This window comes from Sminthopsis crassicaudata, chromosome 3 (assembly GCF_048593235.1).
Source record: "Sminthopsis crassicaudata isolate SCR6 chromosome 3, ASM4859323v1, whole genome shotgun sequence".
Classification (NCBI taxonomy): domain Eukaryota; kingdom Metazoa; phylum Chordata; class Mammalia; order Dasyuromorphia; family Dasyuridae; genus Sminthopsis; species Sminthopsis crassicaudata.
In genome coordinates this window covers 297,231,480-297,253,300 of record NC_133619.1, presented here as the reverse complement: position 1 = coordinate 297,253,300, position 21,821 = coordinate 297,231,480, and the positions used below count along the sequence as shown (strand labels likewise).

The following is a 21,821-nucleotide window of genomic DNA, read 5'->3' as shown; positions in this document are numbered from 1 at the left end:
ATGAAGACATGGCTAATTAGAAGAATAAGAAGGAAAGAAAGTCTGGCAGATGGAGAGTGTTAAAGTCCTTAATAGTAAGAAAGAAAGGTCTTATGTGCAGGGTTTTATAGAAGACTTTGGGAAAGAGAGGGTTAATTTATCTCAGGAATAGATGGGAATTAGTTGTTCTCTATATGGGCACGTCGTTGAGATCAAAGATCCATAGAAGAATTGTTAGAAATGTTTTCTTTGTGGTTTGTAACCTCCAACTCTAACATTTAGTTTTCATCGTCAAAAAAAATTCATTAATTTTCTGGCTTTTGAAATTTGAAGTTACCTAGGACTCAGATTAATCATGAGTTAAAATCCTACAAGTTTAGTATTTTAGCCATTTATTTTCTTGGACTTGGTGGATATTTATAATGACATGTATCATATAAGAATTAAATGGATATACGCACTTAGCACCTGGCACATAAAAGATGATATATATGTGTATGTATATATAGAAAAACTACATTATATATTATGTTTTATATTATACGATGTCTCTGTGTACATATCTATATTTATAAATACACATATTCACCCAGAACATGACACAAGGTTCCATAGATATAAATTTTTATGTATGTAGGAAATGTATATTATATATTGTGCTATATGTAACTATTATTATATCTTATCTGTAAATCCATTTACAGCATTTTACACATGTTCTAAAAGCATATTTCTTTATATATATATATATATATATATATAACAAATACATTTTGTATATTTGTAGTTACCCATGTAGACACACACAATGTACTCTCTTTATACATATACACACACACATATATACATAGAAAGTACATGTTATGTAGTAAATATTTTTTGCTGTATATTATAAATAGTTTACATTAGACACTTTCCATACAAAGGCAAAAATAAAATATGCCCTCAACAAACTTATATTTTTGTGGGAAGATAGATAATAAGGACTTAAAGAAATTCTTATTTGTGGAACAGATAGCAAGGTCTGGATCTGGAGGGAAGGATGCTAGGGATTTATGAAAATCTGTAGAAAGGATCACCTGAGCTAAGCCCTGAAGGAAATCAGCACTACCAGGTGTCCCAGGAGAAAGAGAGGGAGAGTTACAGGCCTGAGGCACAGCCAGTATAAAGGTGCTGGCTTTAGATGAAATATTTGGTGTAAGGATCAGCAAGAAGATCCATTATAACTAAGATGTATATGAAGGAGAGTAATACATATTTAATAAGGTAGAAATTGGGAAAGTGCGGTCAGATTGTAAAAGGTTTTTGGTATCAAAAGAATATCATTAGAATATTTAAAAATCATATCAAAATAAAAATCAAAATATCAAGAGAATATTAAACTTGAGATTAGTCAGCCACTGACTTGTGAGTAGTCCATATCTCTTCTTTAGGAAAAATCATGTTAGTAGTTGTGTATGTAGTGATATATTTAGTCCTAGAAAGTTATAGTGAATGCTGTAGTGAAAAGAGCAAGATTGGGGGCTTTCTATGAGATTTGGCTCCTGACCCTGCTTCTTATTACATTTGTGGTTCCAATTAGAGTTGGTGATTTTTTTTTTCTTTCTTTTTTTTTTTTTTTTTGTGACTTTCTATAGATTGAGAAACCTTGAAACCATTTACTTGAAAGTATTTTCTAACTGGAATTTTGTAAGACTCAAGATTTTTGTTGATTTTAGGTAGTAAGAAACATATTTAATAAGAATCTAAAAAAATTAAGCTATATATAACTCTTTTCTTCATTAGATTCTACATGGGAATTTCTCAGACTGATTCTTGATCTTTCAATGAAAGTTTTGAAACACGATGGAAAATACTTTACACAGGTATGCTTTTATTTTATTCTCTTCTCCCCCCATCAGGTTAGAATCTAATATATTTAAAAATTAATTGGAGAAGCTGGCTGGTATAGTAGAAAGAGCACTGGCCCTGGAGTCAGGAGGACCTGAATTCAAATCCAGCTTCAGATACCTTTGTACTACTGTGATTCAGGGCACTGAATTGAATTATGTAATCATGAAATAGTCATGGAAATTTGATAAAGAAAAAGTTTTCTCTTTTATCTGATAGAACAGTAGCATATATGTGCATAATACATATCTAGTCCAGTTTTGTGAGAGTTAGCTCTCTTGTTCTTTATGCTGTATCATTTTTAGTACCTTAGGAATTTCTAGTCCCAGTTTTTCTAAGAAATTAGAATTAAATTCTTAGTTCACTTATTTTTTCTAGCCTTTTATTCCAGTGTGATGATAACTAACATGTTATTTACTGTGTGCCAAACACTGTAATAAATACTTATTTACAATTATTACCTCATTTGCACCTCAAAATAACTATGAAAAGTAGATGTTAAAGCATTTTATAGATGAGAAAACTGAGGCAAATAGGTGATTTGTCCGGGATCACACAGCTATTGTCTCAGGTTGAATTTGAACCCAGATTTTTCCTTATTCCAAGCTTTGCATTCTGTCCATTGAACCAGTGTGAAATGGGATAGAGACTAGGACTTGCAACTAATAAGTTGAAAATATGGCCTTAGGCATTTCCTAGCAAGAAACTCCTGGGCCAGTTATTCAACATGGGCCTTATTTTCCTTGTCTGTCAAAGGAGGATAATAATAATATGTATCTCAATAAACTTGGTGGGTTTTTTTTTGTTTTTGTTATTTTGGGGATGGGGGGTACCTAGCTGCCCAAGTTGTTTTAATAAGTGAGTTAGCACTTTGCAAAACAGAGCTTTATAAATAAATGTTAGCACTTTTCATTTTATTTTTTGATCTGCATTTTATCATCGATTTACAAACACTTCAGTCAGTTATTAAATAAAAACTCATTAAGCCATGCAGCTATGTGCTAAAACACTTGTGACTATTATTGAATTCAATTTTTCCTTATGCCATTGAAACCTGGTTTAACCTTGAAGGCTCGTTGTTCTTTTTATTATAGGATTTAGAAAAATTAGAATCAGAGGGGATTGGTAAGTGAGGGGATATATTCACAGAAAATAATCTGGGCAAATTGATATTTTGTGGCACTGGGGTTTTTCAGAAATTATTTGCAAGATTGCATAACCTTCATAAACAAGAAAAAATTCCAAATTAATTTAATTCAATAAGTGTGTATTAAGTACCTAACCCCACTGCATCTTCCTAGCCTGAGGAGATACGGTATTGTATTTTTCTCACTGGGGCCACAATATACACAAAGAAGTAGAACAGGAACTGGCATTGTTGTTTCATTGGTATAGGGTTTTTTATCGATGGAGGTAGGCATCTTCTCTACCATACATATGTGTGAGTTGCCTAGAGCATTGATTAAGTCCTGGGCCTAAAAGTCACATAGCCAGTAGGTGTCAGCAAAGCCTAAATTATGTGATATCAAATCCTAAATTAATGGTGGTATAGGCTAAGGTAGTGATCCTGAGAGCTTCCCAAAGTGACATTGAACAGGAAAGTGAGCCTTGGTTGCAATATGATATTATACCACCAGATGGAGAACAATGATCATGATTTTTCTCTAGACAAATCCTTTTCATCATTAGAACTACTTAGTTGTACCCTCCCCATGCACAACTGACAAATCTAAAAAAAATTTTCTGGAAATGTAGAGCTAAAAAAGCTGATGCAAAGGATGATTTAAATCCTATATTTACAAACCTAAAAAATGAAAGGAGAAAATAAATATTTTGAAAATAATCTTGCTTGTGTATTCCAGCAACCTTAGTACTTAAGAAAGTGAAGGAATTGCCTTCCTGTTCCCCTTCTTGTTTTGCAAAATTTGATAGTTTATTCTTTGATTTTGAATAAATTCATTCTCAGTTTTTATATAATTATAGTCATGATAAAGGAGCCTTTAGCTAATGAATTCCTAACTAATGTCATTTGTCTTTTTTAAAAAATGCCCAGGAATCTAGGGTATCTTGAAGGTTTTCATTGGAAAAATGACTGTTCCTCCCATTCTCCCTTCCCCTGCCCTACTCCCTTCCTCTCCCCAAATCAGAAGGTATATATGCCTGCTGTGTTTGTCACATATTGAAGGATGTTCCTTCAGTCAGTCTCAAATTGGAAAAAGAAAAAAAAAGTAATTTCTTATGAAAATTCCATAAATGGCTAGATTTTATTAGTTTTTAGTAGCTCTTGACCTTCATTGGTCAAGAATTGAGAATTTCCTATGTCCATATCTAGAGGATACCACTATTGAAAATAATGGGGCAGTAAGCTTAACTTTTGAACTGCTAGGAGAATGGATGAGGTTATGTTTGGGAAGAGACCAACCCTGGATGAACAAAATTCCAAATACTGTAGAGATTTAAACAAAGCAGAGTATTTTCTTGTGGAAGATTTAGCACCTGCTCTCATCATATAGATAAGCAAGGAAGCCCAAGAACCCTGGTAATACCAGTCTCCCCAGACTACTGAATCCTGCTTCCAGCCCAGTTTCTGTAGCTATTTGGGAAACAGTTACTGTGGAGAAGGGACCAGCATCCTCAACAATTGCCTTGCACAAAGCAGAAAGCACTAGTCTAGGTTAACAGTTTGTGACAAGTGATTCAGGCTCAACCACTTGCTCTCAGACCACAATGAAAAAAGCAGTTTAAGATCTTGAACTCTCAACAGCTAGGATATGAACCTCCAGAGTCCTGGGAACAACAACATTTCCTACGCAGCTGTTCTTGAGGGGAGTAAAAAATCTTATTTCTTGTGATTAAGGTCATCTTTATCATCACCATCATTACCAACCAACTGCTGCCATTGAGGAGGTAAACATGAGCTCTAGGAATGGATCTGCTTCCAGCCCAGCTTTTTAGACTTCATCCTAGGAGACAACACTATAGAAGATAAAATTTGACCATTGTGTTTTTGGACCCCCACATCTTCAGCTCCCATAGCAACTGAAGACCCAGAAAAGAAACTTCTTATCATCAGAGTTTTGGGTCCCATCAATAATTTAGTATGATTTTGTTAGTAGAAACCATATTAAGGAAATTAAGGAAAGATACTGGTATGTAGTTTAGGAGAAAACCTCCATCATTTTTGCCAAGAAAATTCCAAATTGGGCCATAAAGAGTTGGACATAACTGAAATGAATGAATAACAAAGTGGATTATGTTTGTATTGTTGACATCAGAGACAAAATTAGGTAATTGATATGGTTGAAGTTGAGCGAAAGGCAAAAGGAGGCACAAACTAGGATTTTGGTGAGTAAAAGTGGATGGCACCTCAAATATAACTTATCAGTTTCAGGTGACTGGGAGATGTGGTTATCATTAAGCATAAGGAAGTTAGAGTAGAATATAGGGCTGAATAAAATAAATAAATCCTCTTTGAGGATTAAATATATTTCCATCAGTCATAAGGGTTCCAACTGGATTAGAAACCAGGTGGAAATGAAAACATCACCAATAGACTTTTTTGAAGAAGTTTAGCAGTATGAAGGAAAAAATAGCTGCCTTGTCACTATAGGGAGAATAGGTAGGATAGCAGTAAAAAAAAATATGGAAAAAACAGTATCTGGAAATATTTGTGAGCTGTAAGGTCAGTACAAACCAACTTAGAACAAAATGTGGAAGCCAAAAAAATTAATGCATTGGGAAAATTGAGGTGTGCTAAATGAGGGAGGTGTGTGTGTGTGTGTGTGTGTGTGTGTGTGTGTGTGTGTGTGTGTGTGTGTGTGTGTGTTCCAAGTTCCAAGTTCAAGGTGATTTGCCTAAAAATTACATTAGTAAATGTTAAAGTAAGGACTTGGATATCTGGTCTTCCAAGTCTACCTTCTCTCTCCTTTGACTTCTCCTTCCCTTCCTTCTTTATATTATGTTCCCTTTCTTCTAAGTAAGTTTCTTTTTCTTATTTCCTTTATTTTGTAGTTGGGAAGTTTTAGAGTATTAATTTAAGCTGAACTTTTTATAGTATATTTGAGTGAACTAAGCTCATTGATTAGGAGACAGCTTGGGTGGAGCTGATAAGAATTGAGCTGAGTCTTGAAGGCAACATAATACCTGTAAAAGGAATTACTGGATTTGGAATCATGACAAGAATGAAATTCTAGTTATGCAACTTAATTCTTGGCCTTGGATGGGTCACTTAACATTCTCCTTTGTAAAATGAGGAGGATTGGGCTAGATCTAAAATCCCTTTTTGTTCTATATAATTCTTAAGTATTCTTACTTTCATTCTCCCTGCTCTCCCTCCAAGTTTTGGAGCATCCCTTCCCCTTAGAATCTATTTGTTTTAGCATTCAGTACATGGATAAGCTGTCAGAACCCTCAAAAGTTCCCTGGCCTGGTTCCTAAAGTGGTTTTAAGTAAAGTAGACTGCTATCTGGTAGGAAGTTTAATTTTACTATGAGTTGAATTTTACCTTCAATCTTGTTGTGAATTTTGCTTTGAGAAATCATGTAAAGTTATGTTTTTAACATGAGACCAAGAAGTCCTAGAACTTACTCACTTAAATTCTTTTAATTCTAAAAAAAATTTTTTTATAGGCTTTTTTTTTTTTTTTTTTTTTTTTTTTATCCCAAGGGGGTATATGCTCATCTTTTCCTCCCTTGAACCTGTTTTTTGGCCAAGTTTGGAAAATGTCATGGGAAACTGAAGTAGTTCTGTATTTTTCTCCTTCCTGAAAATACTACTCGTGATTAAAATCAGATCTTTAAAATTTTTTTTTCGCATCTTTTAAAAAATTGTTACCTTTTGTTTTTATATCATCGTTATTTCCCCCTATGCCCTCCCCACTGAAACCTCTTTATAATTAAAAAAAACAAAGCTTGCTTGGTATTACAAGCAAGAGGAGCCACAACTGAGAGTATATGTCTTATTCCATATTCATAACTATTAATTTTTTTTTTAACAGAGAGGACCATAAAAAGAAGTTTATTGCAATTTCACATTATGTTTTTAACATTAAGTATTCATTTTTAGGTGTGTTTTTTTCTTCTTGATTTTAGTATGCATCATTTTATACAAATCCTTTTTTTTCTTTTTGGCTGAAGCAATTGGGATTAAGTGACTTGCCCAGGGTCACACAGCTAGAAAGTATTAACTGTCTGAGACTTTTTGAACTCCTGACTTCAGGGCTGGTGCTCTGTCCATTGCACCACCTAGCTATCCCTCCTCCCATGTTTCTATGTATTCTATCATAATAACATTTGTCCAGCCATTTCCCAGTTGATAGGTACCTTTGTTATTATCAGTTATTTGCTCTTACAGAATATTGAAATGAATAAATTATTGTATATAAGACTTTCCTGTTTCTAATATCATGTGGTAATCTCTTCCCTCTGTTTCCCATTTTTTCTGTTTATCTTGTTTGCATATAACAATCATTCACATGTTGTTTCCTCCTTTCCCCCTTTTGCACCCCCATTAGACTGTCAGCTTTTGCCTTTCTTTGCATCCCTTGTGCCTAACGTGACCTTATTGATTATTTTGATTGAAATAGCATTCATAGATAATAGGATGTAGAACTGGCTGGCCAGGTATTAGGTGGCAAAGGTTTGATAATATTTTTTAAAAAAACTTGAATCCTAATTCATTGCCTTTTATACTCTACCACAATTCCTTTCCTAGTATCTAGGAAAAGTATAATATTTCTAATTTTGATATAGTACTGAGAAAAATTAATGGATTGGAAAAGAAGTGCATCTTATTTCTTTTTTTGTAGGCCTTGATTTGTGACAGTGGTTTAAGTTTTTTTAGGATGTTTGACAAAGTGAAAAAAAAAATAGCACTAAAACTTTTTCCATTTCCTTCCTGTATCTTGCCACATTGTCTCTCCAAAGAGATACTCCCATGTGGCCTTTACAAAAAACTGTGAATTTTAAGATGACAAGGAACAGGTCTTTAGAGACTAGATTACTGTACCTTAGTCGTATTGCTATTATGTGACTTCCACAGTGGTGAAATGTTCTAAAAATTACCCAGCAGTATCTTCTATTTGTGAATTTTAAATTACACATGTGGTGTTTGTGTACTCTCACCGTGAACTTGATGTTGAAATAAAATTATATGCTTAGCAAAGGGCAGTTGAGCCAAATACCCACTGAAGCCTTCCAGATGATAATAGGTTACTAAACAAACAGACCTTAAAAAATAACGTCATTTTGTGTGATTGGGCTAAATTAAACCATTTAGTTTTTCTTTAGGATGAAATCTTTTCTTGTCTGTCCACTGTAGCTATTTGCAGATATATTTTAAAGACCTGAAATATTAGGAAGACTGTGAGAAGCTTATTTTTAAATGAACTTAATCTAACAATATCTACCTTTATATATATATTTTTTTTTTTTTTTAATTTTTTATTTTTTCCAAGGCTAATCACATATTTAGAGGACTGGCAGAAAAGTGAGCATCTTGATACATTTGGCTATTTGGCCATTGGCAAGGGAACTTTTGGTGTCCCAAGAACATTTTAATTCTATTTACTGAATAGTAAACCATGGAAAAGCTTTTCATGTTAGTGTTCTTGTGAATGAAATCACAGTTCTAACTCCCCCACCCCTCCAAAAAAAATGTGAGAGGGGTAAGTTCAACTATTTTGAGTTGTGTTGAAGACTTTTTAAAAAAAAAAATAAACATTTTTAATAGAATAAGTTTTTTTTCCCCTCCCTTGAAATTCCTGAAGGACTTAGAAGATAATGATGGAAAATAAAGAAAGTAATTGTGTCATTTAAAGAGCTCTTTTCACTAAAAATCTTATAGAAATGAAAGATACAGTGTATAGTAGAGAAAACATTAGATTTGGAGTTCTTTCTGCTTTTCCAGTGTTTTATTTCCCCACATGACAAGCTGCTTGCAACAACAACTGACCTATTGAAGTGTAAACCCTTAGTGATCATTTTCAGTTTTTTTTCCCACATCCTTTAGTTGAAAGATGGAAATTTCATTGGGACATAGAAAGGTTAAAATAAGGAATTACAGCCAGAGACTGTTTTTTCTCTAAATTAAGATTGTCTCTTTAATCTATCTGAAGCAATCAGAGTTAAATGACTTTTTGGTGGAAATCCTGTTTTATTTCCTTTGTGGTCAGTCAGATTCTATCCAGTGAATGGTTGGAACCTTGATTCTCTTAATTATTTGTATTCTTGATGGGTTTTCTTTAAATGTGGAATGAACAGATGAGAATTGTATTGAACTTCCATTTCAAAGATTTGAACATATTTAAAATATCACTTTGTTTATTCAGTGCATTAATCTTCCTGAGAACCATATAAAATCATGATTGGCTCCTATGAAACTTTAATTTTGGGGGAGGTAGCTTGTTCTAAAACAAAACTTCAATAGAAAAATTTTCTGAAGAGTATTCCATATTACTAATGGAGTGGGTCTAAAGAGTTGGAAATTCTGGGTTTAAGTTTTAGCTTGATGCTGTGGTTCTGTGACCATGTCTAAAGATAATTAGCCTCTGGGTGTCCTCAAGCAGCATTCTATGGCTGGAATTTCAGATAAGTTAAATTCAACCCATAGGTCTGTACTGAAATGTAGATATAATAATGCTAATAAAATAGCCAGATACCTTTTCTGGTGCTAAAAAATTATTAATGATTTATTCACTGTCAACACATCCAGTAACAACAAATATTGGCAAGATATCTATAATTTATCTCTATATATAGATAAATTAAAAATAACTAGAGAGATGAAGCATATATAGATTCACACAGAGTAGTAAAATCAGTTATTCTCATCAAATTCAATGATCAAATTCTCAGTCTTTTTTTGTATCATTAAGCTTAATAGTTTGGTGAAAAAAATTTTTTTTTAAAGCTTTAAATAAGGCCTCGGAGGCCATCTGGTCCAATCCATAACGCAGAAAATTATTTTTAACATTTAAGTAGGAGGATGACTAAAACAATGAACTAGAACCATAGAAGTTGAAATATTTTTGAAGATAAGAGAAATTATACTTTTATAGCACTTTTATGTTTGATAGAAAAATCATAATGCATATACAACAAAGTATATGAAATGAATGTTATTGTTATTGATGTAATAAATCCTTTACTAATGAGAAGTTTAAGCATCTGTGGCTAGGCTGCTTTATTATTTATGTTGTAACCATTTGAAGTGGGTTGGTGAGTGAAGTGGAAGAATTTGAAGCTGATTCTTGAATGGAATCTAATGCCATTTGTAATAAAATATTGAAATAGTATTTACTGTCTTATATTTATAAAATAAGGTTAAAGTAGTAAGAAAAGATAATTTAGTTCAAAGTAAACAGATAAGAACAGCATACAGAATGACTATAACAATGAAAACACAAAGAACAGCATCCATAAAATCGTTGCAAAATGTATAGAGGACAAGTGCATGGTCTAGAGAAGAAATTCCCCTCCTTTGCCCATCTTCTCCTTTGTAGAGGTAAGAGGTCCATGTATATGTATATAGGACCTTTTTTTTTTTTTTTTACTTTTAAAACACCATTAGGTTTATATTTGCCATTAGGTACATATATTTCAGATTTTAAAAGTAATGCTGATAGGTTTTTTTCCATTCCCCGTCCAGTGAGGAGAGACTTTAGACTGTATAAAAAGAAAAGGTAATAAAAAGATTTATGGAGCTTTAGCCTGAACTTTACTTTGTTGGGGGTCTGTGAGTAGGAACTTCTATATTTCTTTTTGTTTTTCAGGGGAACTGTATCAATTTGACTGAAGCCTTGAATCTCTATGAAGAACAACTTAGCCGGCTTTATTGTCCTGTGGAATTCTCAAAGGAAATTGTATGTGTTCCCTCATACATGGAATTGTATCCTTTTTAAAAGAGATATAAAATCTGTGTTATACCCAAGAACCTTTCATCTAACTAAGCAGCTTACATTCAGATCATAGACTAAATGATTGTTTTATACCAGAATTGTTTTCTGATATAGGGAACTTCCAGTGAGTAGACTCCCTTTACAGAGCAGGTATTGAAGAACTTGGAGTCTGTCTGTGGCATTGTCTCAGTGTAAGCTCTTAGGTAACATTATTGTAGGACATGGTCAGGCACTTGAATCCGGCTCATCCAGATTCTGAGAGCTGAGAGCAGTCTTTTATCCATTTCATCACAGCTGCTTAAATGGAGTCATTACATACCCCACATGGCGTTTTCACTTGGCACTCTGAACACCTATTTCAGTCTTGGGATGGTGACTGGACGTATGACTTCATTGGCATCAGGAACTCCAAGGGAGAAAACTCTCTCTACTTATGCAGACTGGCACCCCTTTGTAATTGTTAGTCTTAGAGAATAGACAGCCAAGAGCCCTGAGAAATTGTCTTCACGCTAAGGTCACAGAACCAGTCAGTCTGACACCAGGTGGGTCAGAGGTGGACCTTGTCCTTTGCTAGCTCTTCCTAACTTTCTGACTAAAAGCCATTCTCTGTGCAATACACTATGCTGCTTCTCATCTACCCTTACTGACCTAATCTTTTAGAACCTAGATTCCATCAACTATTATTATTAATAATTATAATATTTTAACTTATCAATTATCATGTACATGATTTTATTACAATTTTTTGTTCTAAATTAAAATAGGGACGTGGGATAACAGGAAGAACTGTGAAAGATACTAGTTTGGCAAATTAGGGAATTTTGAAAACATTTGCAGTGAGATAGAAACTGATAATAGAAAATTATAATTTATTGTCAATATAATTCATATAATACATGTTTTTATAACTACCTTTTATATAGCATCTACTTACTATATGCTAAGTGATTTGCAAATGTCATTATGTCTTTACAACAATCCTAGGAGAGGTAGGTGTTATTTAGGAAACTACTTACTAATAAGCTAAACTTATTGAAGAAACTTTGAGCTGAATCTTAAAGGTAGCCAAGGAGGAACCAAGAGGTGTCTTGTTGACTAAATCTCTGTATCTCCCCAAAGTTTTATTTTGATCAATTTCAGTCATATTAAAGAAATAAAAATGAGAAATTTTAGGTAGTGTGTAAGATTAATTTTTGGAATTTATATACTATTTTCTTATGTAAAAACAGTTTTTTTTACAGGATCCTCCTGATTTTTCTTGCTTTACTTTTCATCAGTTCATGTCAGCTTTTCAGATTTTTCTGAAAGCATCCTGCTCACTATCTTATAGTACAATGGTAATCCATCATAATCATATGTTGTATCTTATTCAGCTATTCCCTAATTGATGGATATCTTCTCAATTTCTACCTAAAAAGAGCTGCTATAAAGATTTTTGTATGAAAAGGTCCTTTTTCCTTTTTTTTTTTTTTTTTTTTTTTAATTTCTTTAGAATACAAACCTAGTTAGGGGTATTGCTGAGTCAAAACAATATAAACCTTTTCAGTTTACAACTCCAGTTGTGACCATATTAAGACTTTGTTGGAATTTCCCTAAGTTATTTATGCTTTTTATATAGCTTTTATGTCTTCTCTGATTTGGATATTTTCTCATGGTAGGGATGGGAGTAGAGTGAGGATGAAGATGAAGATGTGGAAAGTTAAGGATTGTAAATAAACAGAAGGAACCATATAGACAGCAACCAGCAAAATTTTAGTGAATATTTTTTGTATAAACTACTCCTTTAAAAAAAGGACAATGCATTTTACTGCTAATACTTCTTTCTTGGGTGCCCAGGGACATTTGTGCTGCTCTGCTAAACTGAAAGGTACCTGAAACTTGGATTAAATGAAACTGGCAGAAATCCTATTACGACAGGGATGCACCAGTAAAGTTGTCAAGACATTTATAATTCATTCTTCTGTCCTCTAGTTCTTTATTGATTCCTAACTTAATTCATAAAAATTTGGGGTTTTAGTCCCATCTATACATTTGCTCACATTTCCTTTATGATTAATTTCTAGCTCTTCTCTAAATTAGTGTTTCTCAAATTTTACCTTTGTACCCCATTATTTTTACCTAATTTTTTTTTGGGGGGAGGAAAAGCATTTGGGGTTAAATGACTTGCGCAGGGTCACACAGCTAGTATGTTGAGATCAAATTTGAACTCAGGTCCTCCTGACTTCATGGCTGGCGCTCTATCTACTGCCCACCTAGCTGCACCCTCCCCCCTAATTATTGAGGATTCCAAAAAGCTTTTTTGTTTTGTTTTTAATTTTTTTTTCAAAATATATGCATAGTTTTTAACATTCACCCTTGCAAAACCTTGTGTTCCAAATTTTTTTCTCCTTCCCTTCCTTTCAACGCCCCCCAACCTTAGACAACAGTAATCCATTATATGTTAAACATGTGCAATTTAAAGAGCTTTTTATCTGTTATATGTACTGTATTAGAAATTAAAATTGATAATTTAAAAAAATAATGAAAAAATACATAATGTTTTAACCAAAAAAAGTGGCACTGTTTTACATATTTTGCAAATTTCTTTACAGTGTGGCTTTATAGATGACAGCTGGATTCTCAGCTGTTTCAATATTCAGATTGTTTTAAGATTTTTTTTAAGTATGTGAACAAAATCTGGCCTCATAGATGTAGTTGCAAGAACCAACTAACATCTTATTATCAATACATTTTTAAAGCTCTCTTGAATGGGTCTTGGGGTCCCCCACAATGTCTGCAGACAATGCTTGAACAACCAGTATTTTAGGATATTCAGAACATTTTTCCATGCCTTGGGAAGACATTAGCATTTGGTTCAGGTTCTTGTTCCTGAATTTTAGCCTTAAAGGGAGGGGGGGGGGGAAATATATATGTGTGTGTATATATATATATATATATATATATAAAGAAATGAGAGAGAATAAAATTGTCAAATGACAAATCTAATTAGGGCTATTCAAAACATTGTCAAAATTTCACTTAGAATAATGGTCCATTTAACTAGAAGGCACTTTTAGTATGTATTTAGGGCAGTATTTAGTGGAAAGAGAACTAGATTTATAACTTAGGGCCTGGGTTCAAATCTTGGCTCTTTTGCTTAAAATCTGTAGATAAATAATTTCTTTTTCTTTTGGTCTATTTTCTCTATTGTGACTGACAGGACTAAGTGTTAAATATAATACTCTTGAGATTTTTTGATAATGTTAACAATTCACAAAAACTGTGAACTCAAAAGCAAACCAAAAAAACCTTACTCACTAAGCCTGTGTATTAAAAAGCTCATTTATTTTATGGAAGATGGTCACTCAGAGCCTTACTTAGAATTGCCTCTTTAAAAATTTTTCTGAAGTCTTTTTGCTAATATCTTATTTAAGATTTTAGCATCAATATTCATTAAGGAGATTGGTCTATAATTTTCTTTCTCAGTTTTCGATCTACCAGGTTTAGGTATCAGTACCATGTCTGTGTCATAAAAGGAATTTGGTAGGACTCCTTCATCCCCTATTTTTTCAAATAATTTATATAACATTGGGGCTAATTGTTCTTTAAATGTTTGGTAGAATTCACATGTGAATCCATCTGGCCCTGGGGATTTTTTCCTGGGGAGTTGATTAATAGCTTGTTCTATTTCTTTTTCTGAAATGGGACTATTTAAGCAATTTATCTCCTCCTCTGTTAATCTAGGGAGCCTATATTTTTGGAGGAAGTCATCCATTTCACTTAAGTTATCAAATTTATTGGTATAAAGTTGGGCAAAGTAACTCCTTATTATTTCTCTAATTTCCTCTTCATTGGTGGAAAGATCCCCCTTTTCATTTGTAAGACTATCAATTTGATTTTCCTCTTTCTTTTTTTTGATCAAATTTACCAAAGGTTTATCTATTTTATTGGCTTTTTCATAAAACCAACTCTTGGTTTTATTTATTAATTCAATAGTTTTTTTACTTTCAATTTTATTGATTTCTCCTTTTAATTTTTGTATTTCGAGTTTAATTTTTGGTTGGGGGTGCCTCTTTAAAAATTAAGATTTAGCCTATTTACCTAGCTCATACAATTGGAAGCAAGAAATTGTATGTGGGAGGGAGAGGGGGAAGGAAGTAGAGTAGTATATGGGGATAGAAAAGGGGGAGGTTTCTAGAGGCAAGCTGGCCACAGCAATTAAGTATCTATGATGTATTAAGCACTGGTTTAAAAAAAAAATTGAGTTTGTATCGGGAATATTTGAGTCTGTAAAGTGAAAGGGTTTGGGCTGGATTATTTGACAACTTTACCAGCTCCCAGCCCTATGAATTTGAGAAGGAGGAAAGATAATCTCTATATCTACTATCCATTTCTTGATTTGGAATTAGTTAAATTTATCATTATTATTATTATATTATTTTAAATGCAGGAAAGATTTATATTCTTGCAGGAATGAGTGCCTAGGTGGGCACTTGAAATTGCAAAATTTCCTATCCTGAAGCACGTCTCTCCTCAGATTGCCCATTAATTGGATGCTACAGAAATGATATGACATGACATGAATCTCTCTCATTATCATAGTCAGTCCCTGTTCCAAAGGTGCTTACATTCTAGAAGGGGAAGATAACTGAGGGCGGCTAAGGGCAAAGAAGAAAAAATGTTTTTCAAATCTCAGGACCCCCTTCCTGATTACAAAAGTCGGGCCCTGCCCCAAGGAGTTAACATTCTTTTGGAGGAAGATAACCGTCACCCTTGATTATTCCTCAGTGGCCTGGTGGGTTTCATTTTTCTAAGTTTCATTTCTCCAATTTAATTTTCATAACTGTGGAAACCAAATAAATGCCCATCTGTTTCTAACAATATCCCCAATTTCTTTTTTCTTTTTTTTTTTTAAGGAGTGAAACTACTTCCAGTTCTAATATACATTTCCTCCTTTTTGCCTGTAATCTTCCTACAGTCATTCTATTTTCCCATGCCATTATGCTGGTGGCATCTAACTATTCTGCTGTTCCCTTCACTTTCCTCTCTGGGATAACTTATCCAATAATATTTACTCACCAGTGTAGAAATGGCCCAAATCCAGAACTAGATTTCTAGTCTTGAATTCATCATTGACTTAATTCTTCCTGATTCAGTCTTTCTTTCTTTATCAAATGCCAGGGTTAAAGGAATAGCCAGTTGTGTCTGTGCACAGATACCCTCAGTTCCCAGACAAATTAGGTTTGAAAGTTCTGTAGGTTTAACATTATTTAAGAAGATGAGAAAATCAATAATTTAGAAAGATTTCCATTAATTCTTTTAGAAAAATACTTGAAATGAGTGAGATTTAGGCATTTGGAAAATTCATGTATTTGAGAATCATCTCATTCATTCTTAGAATATGAGTAAACAAGATTGCCATGCCAGTTTTTGTATGTGAAGACAGTTTAGTTCTTAGTTATTTACTTATTGTTTCTCAGTGGGAATTTTTAATGATAGCAATAGTAAAAGTAGAGCCAGTTTGCTTTAGACATAGTGAGTATGGTAAGAAAAGTTTATGAGTTGTGACTTAGTTCTATGGGTTTATGTAGTACTTTTCCTACTTTGAGTTTACCTTATAATTAAAGTAGTATCATTGGATACTTCTTTTGGAATTCCTTTCTTTAGAGAACAGGATGGGAAAATTTTTTTTTTTTGGTCTAGAAAAATTATTGAATGGTGGTTAAAATAAATTTGTCCCCCAATTGCCTCAGGGGGAAAAAAAAAGGAATTTCTCCATTCCTATTATGCATTAAGGAAGTACAAATGATCTCCTGGAAAGATTAGAGACCAAATTTGTTTTCTTTATACCTAGATCATTTTTTGACTAGATGGGCCTATTTTTTGTTTTAAGCTTTTTATTTTCAAAATACATGTGTAGATAGTTTTCAACATTCAATAAAGGTAAAAAATGAGAAAGGAAAAAAAAAAAGTAAGCAAACAACAGCAAAAATGAATGAATACTTTGTTGTGATTCATACTCAGTTCCCCCAGTCCTCTCTCTGGGAGCAGATGGTTCTCTCCATCATAAAACCATTGGAATTGTACATGACCCTGTATTACCTACAATTGCAATAGCAGTAAGCCACAAAATGTGAAAAAACTAATAACAGATCAGTACAAAATAGACCACCATCAATACAAAGAAGACCATCATTCTCCCCATACAAATGGTAGTTTTTCCTGTAGCTCCATGTAGCTCAACCCAAACTGAATAGGAGTCCTGTTTTCAATTTCCTCAAAATATCATTTAGCTCCTCTGAATGTTTCCAGTAATGGGGAGCTACCTACCTTCTAAAAGCAGGCTCATTCTACTTTGAGGTATGTGAGATAGTTTGGAAGTTTTTCTCATGACATCTAAATTTTCTTGACCATATTTCTCACCTCCCTCCTACCTTTACAGGTGTGCAGTTTAAATTATGGCCATCATGGAAAATTTCAAAAATGACTAAATCATAATTGTATTTCTCAAAACCTTTTCTGGTTCTCTTTCTCCAGAGGCTTCTAAAATTGTATTATAGAACAAGATGTATTTTTGGAAATCATCAGTGCATTATTTTGTTTGATTTTTCTTTTCTATTTGTTTACTTTTCTTATTATTGTCCAGTAGATAAAGATCATTTGATATGAAGGGTTCCTGAGGTGGTCTCCAACTTAATTATATAACATAGACCCTCATTCATGCCATTTCATAGATAGTACAAAGGACCCTAGTCATTCTTAGTACCAAAAAAAAAAAAAAATCAGATTTTCATCTGGACTGATTGTATGAGGTATTAACTGGTACTTAAGAATTTTTCTTTGAATGTTTATATTCCTTGACCTTATTTCCCCTTCTCTCAGGTGGGTGTTTTACACTGTTTGGAAGAAAACTGAATTTTGAAGATTATTCTTGCCTGCATATTGCCATCTTGAATCTTTTAAATTATATGCTCTAGATGATCCTGAAATTAGTCATTCTATTGATTGTGAATTCCTTAAAAAGTTTTTTTAATTATTATTTTAATTTAAAAAGCAAATGGAAAATGTATATTTTGATGAGCTCTAGGGTGTTATTTTTTGAAAGTCAACTTAAAAGATGAATTGGCAGCTCTGCTGCTAAATGCACTGAACCTTTTAGAATGTGATCCTTGTATTTTTCTGTTAATGTAGGCTTTTATGATAGAGCTTCATTAGTAAGAGAGACTGTGTGTGTGTGTCTGTGCATGTGTGCGTGTGAGAGAGTGTGCGAGTGTATGAGTGAAAAAGGAGAGGAGAGGGAGAGACATGAGAGAGGGAGTGAGTTTGAGAGAATGAAAATGAATGGGCATGGGGTATTTTTTTTTGTTTGTTTTTTTTAAGTTTCATTTTAAATCTTCATTGTTAAGGGATATCTGAAAATATATATATTTTTCCTTTTCCAAAAGTTGGTTGTGTTTTGGAAATTGGGTTAAAGGAAACTTTAAAGTGAATAACAGTGCTTCCATTATAAAAAGTAATTTTGTGTGTGTTTATTAAAAAATTTACTCTTAATAATACTTCCATAAAACATTCTTACCCTGATGTAATTGTACTTGTTTTTATATGTTTATGTGCACATAATGCATATATAATTTCATTTACCAACTTGTAGACATCTTTCCCTTGTCTTCCTCCCATCCCCATTATACATGTACATTTGTTTTCTTGTGAACTTGAACTCAGTAAATCTAATTTTGATACCCTCAAATTGAAAGTCAAAAAGCATATTTCCATATCCCATGCCACACTTTGGTGTGAGACATTGAAATGAGGCACTGTTCCATGAATTTATAGGAGTACTTTTTTATTTCAGAGAGTTGTAGTAACTTAGATTTATACATGAGAACTAATCAGCCAAAACTCAACAGTTTTCACATTATTAAAGGATAAGGTTTGGTGGAAGGGGGTTGGGGGATCTGATGAATCCTAAGAAGCATAACTATCAGTTTTCCAAGTTCAACAATTCATACAGATTACAGTTCATATCTGATGGTTATATTTGTTGAGATTTCGAAGTTAAGATTTGAGATTTAATTTGAGATATATTCCTTTGGCCACTTCTGACCTATCTCTTTGTGAAAAGTTCATTTGGTTGATACTTGATTGGATCAATTCATTTATTGCAACTTTGCTGTAAGCAGACTATAACGATGTATTCTATACTATTCACTTGTAGGGAGGGGAAAAAAAAGATAATTTTTTAAAAATAAAGCTTAAGGGAGAAATTTTTATAGTGGCATTCCAAATTTTATTCTGCATTTTAGAAGAAACAAATTCTCTTTAAACTGCTTGGTTTATTTGAGTGGGAGGAAAGAGAAGAGATGTTAATGGTCCCCTTATTAAGTAATATAGGATAAAACATAACATAACTGGACCTGTCTTTTTAGATATGAAATAGTTTTTGTTGTGTTAAACATGTAATTAGATTTGTCTTTGACAGCCTTTGTAAAATGGACAAGCTTGTCTTTGAGAATGCTTGCAGAACAAAGGCTGGGTATAATGTTCATATATGTTTATATGTGAACATTATAGAATACACACACATACAGATTATACACACATAATGTATAATGGTGCTGTTAATGTTCAAATACCATTTGAGTCTAACAATGAGAGGGAGCATTTTTCTTCACTGAAAAACCCACCACCCACAAAAAGAAACTTGAAATAATTGTGCTTGCCTGTGTGGTGCTGGGGATGTGGTATGACCAGCATCCAGCTGTAACTTGAACTTTAAACCTGATGATCAGATCAGCTTGTGGACTGAAGCAGGATGTCCAACCATCAGGTTGGAAACACAGGTCCTGCTGCAAAAACACCCAAGTCGGAAATGTGTGTGGTGGGTTTGTATATTCAGGTCCTGGAAAGGTACATTCATTGCAAAGGTATATGGGGTGGGTGGGTAGGGAAATAAGAGGGAGGGTTGGGACAAGGGGGGGGAGGGAAATTCATGTGTTGTGTGAAACTAATAATGCACACAACCTATAATTTTCTTATTGTCATTATTTGCGTGGAGAAAGAATGACCTTTGTTGTTTTGAAAATATTTTGTAGTTACTTTAAAAGGATAGCATGCAAATACTGAAAATCTTGGTGACTTTATTTGCTATTGCTGAAGAGATTCTGAAGAAATGTTTAAAGAGTGAAGCACTGTCATTTGAGATTTATTTTTAATGCTGTAGTGTAAAATTTAAAGCTCAATTCCCTCTGTACAGGGAACTTTTGAATGGAACATACTATATATAGGGCAATATAGATTTTTTTTTAAACAATGAAAGGCAAATGTGGACATAGTTATGAGCTCAATTCCATATCTATCAACAAGTACGAAAAACTGATTTGTGTTTATTTGTATTCTTTGCACCAAATGCTGCTTCCACCTAGAAATGTGATTAAGTATTTAAAAAAAACAAAAAAAAACTTGATTGATAGTGATTTGACTGTGCTCAAGAAAAGACTGCTGGCATTGTATTGACTGCCTTAGTGCAGTGCATATGTTAAATAAAGGTATGCTATGACCATTTGGTAGTTGCCTTATTTATTATATTAATTTGTTCATTGTGCTTTCCCAAATTGTGCAATGTCCAAATGTGCAACCGTCTAAGTTAGTTTCCCACCTCTATATTTCCTTCTGACTTCCTATGTCCCCCACCCCCCTTTTCTTTTTCTCTTCTTGGGTCAAAGTAATTTTTGTTTTTTTGGGGATGGAAGGGAACAGTTGCTGGGCACTGACCATGGCTATAGTTATTTTGTTTCCTCTTCCTTAGAAGTTGTTGATTCCTCATAAAGTTTTTATTCAGTGGTCATAGAACAAATCTAATTTTGCTTTCATCTTCTTTCTCTACTCTTAATACAGGGAAGTCCTTGTCCTGCACTTAGCATAACAGCGATCTGTACCTGGCATTCACTGTGGAGATGATGGGTTTCAATTTTTGATTGTTCAAAAAATGAATCGGAAACCTCTCCTAGTCAGGGCTGCAGTTCATTGCATAAGCCTAAGATATAATAAAGTGTCACCCCCACTAGGTGCAGGTGTCCACCCTTGCAAACTGATTCTCCTGTTTGTAGCCTGCTTTGTTCGGCTCCAGCCACAGGTTAAACACTGGTTCCAGTCCAATCCGGGAAATCCAGGATTAATGAGTTAATCTAGAGGGAGTTAATATGTCAATTCTGATTTGAGGTTGTGAGAACGTCAGAACTTTGTCAGCTATCATTGTGCTTTGTGCATCCTTTTAAAAAATTACATGATTTCGTTGGTATGTGGAGCTCCCAGGTGAGGGAATTCCCTCTAGCAATGGATCATCACCCTCTTTGCAGCTTGTGTGGGCCCCAGGTGTCAAAACCCTCAACTCCAAGTGGCCATCACACTCCAGAGTGCAGTCTGAACCAGATTAAAATGTAATTTGGAAACACTTCACAAGTAGTAATATAATGTGGTTTTCTAAGTCAACATAAAACCCCAGAGACTTGAGTATTTGTAGTAAGTTTGTATAGAAGACAACATGTTGCCAAGGATAATCCTCATATCTGAATATAATCCCATTGGAAGGTTGGGGGGATTGGGGAGGGAGGGACTTGAGCCTTTTCTATGTCGATGAATTCTAGCCATTGTATTTGGGGGAAAAAGGCAAAGTTTTGAGACATTATTTTCCTAATTTCACTTGTTGAGTGGTGAGATCATGTTTCAAACTTGACTTCTGGATCACTTAAGTATTCAGGATCTATGAATACAAATTTGAGAAAACAGTCCCTACCTTTAAGGAGTTTGTTTGAATAGAGTAAAAATAAATATGTTTGCAATACACAAAATACTACTGAATTCCAGCCATTCCATTTGGGGGAAAAGGCAAAGTTTTGAGACATTTTCCTAGTTTCACTTGTTAAGCAGTGAGATCATGTTTCAAACTTGACTTCTGGACCATTGATCATTTAAGTATTCAGGATCTATGGATACAAATTTGAGAAAACAGTCCTTACCTTTAAGGAGTTTGTTTGAATAGAGTAAAAATAAATATGTTTGCAATACACAAAAATACAAC

The 21,821-nt window shown here is 33.6% G+C and overlaps 1 protein-coding gene across 1 annotated transcript in view; it reads left to right on the top strand.

The window, feature by feature from the left end:
- The window catches only part of SMS (spermine synthase), a 70,536-nt gene extending 50,233 nt beyond the window's left edge, over window positions 1–20,303 (top strand). The window contains exons 9-11 of the mRNA XM_074300931.1: window positions 1,765–1,844; window positions 10,640–10,755; window positions 17,627–20,303. Coding sequence (XP_074157032.1) covers window positions 1,765–1,844; window positions 10,640–10,755; window positions 17,627–17,666 — 236 coding nt within the window. The 3' untranslated portion in view covers window positions 17,667–20,303. The remainder of the gene's footprint in view (window positions 1–1,764; window positions 1,845–10,639; window positions 10,756–17,626) is intronic.
- The last annotated feature ends 1,518 nt before the right edge of the window (window positions 20,304–21,821 follow it).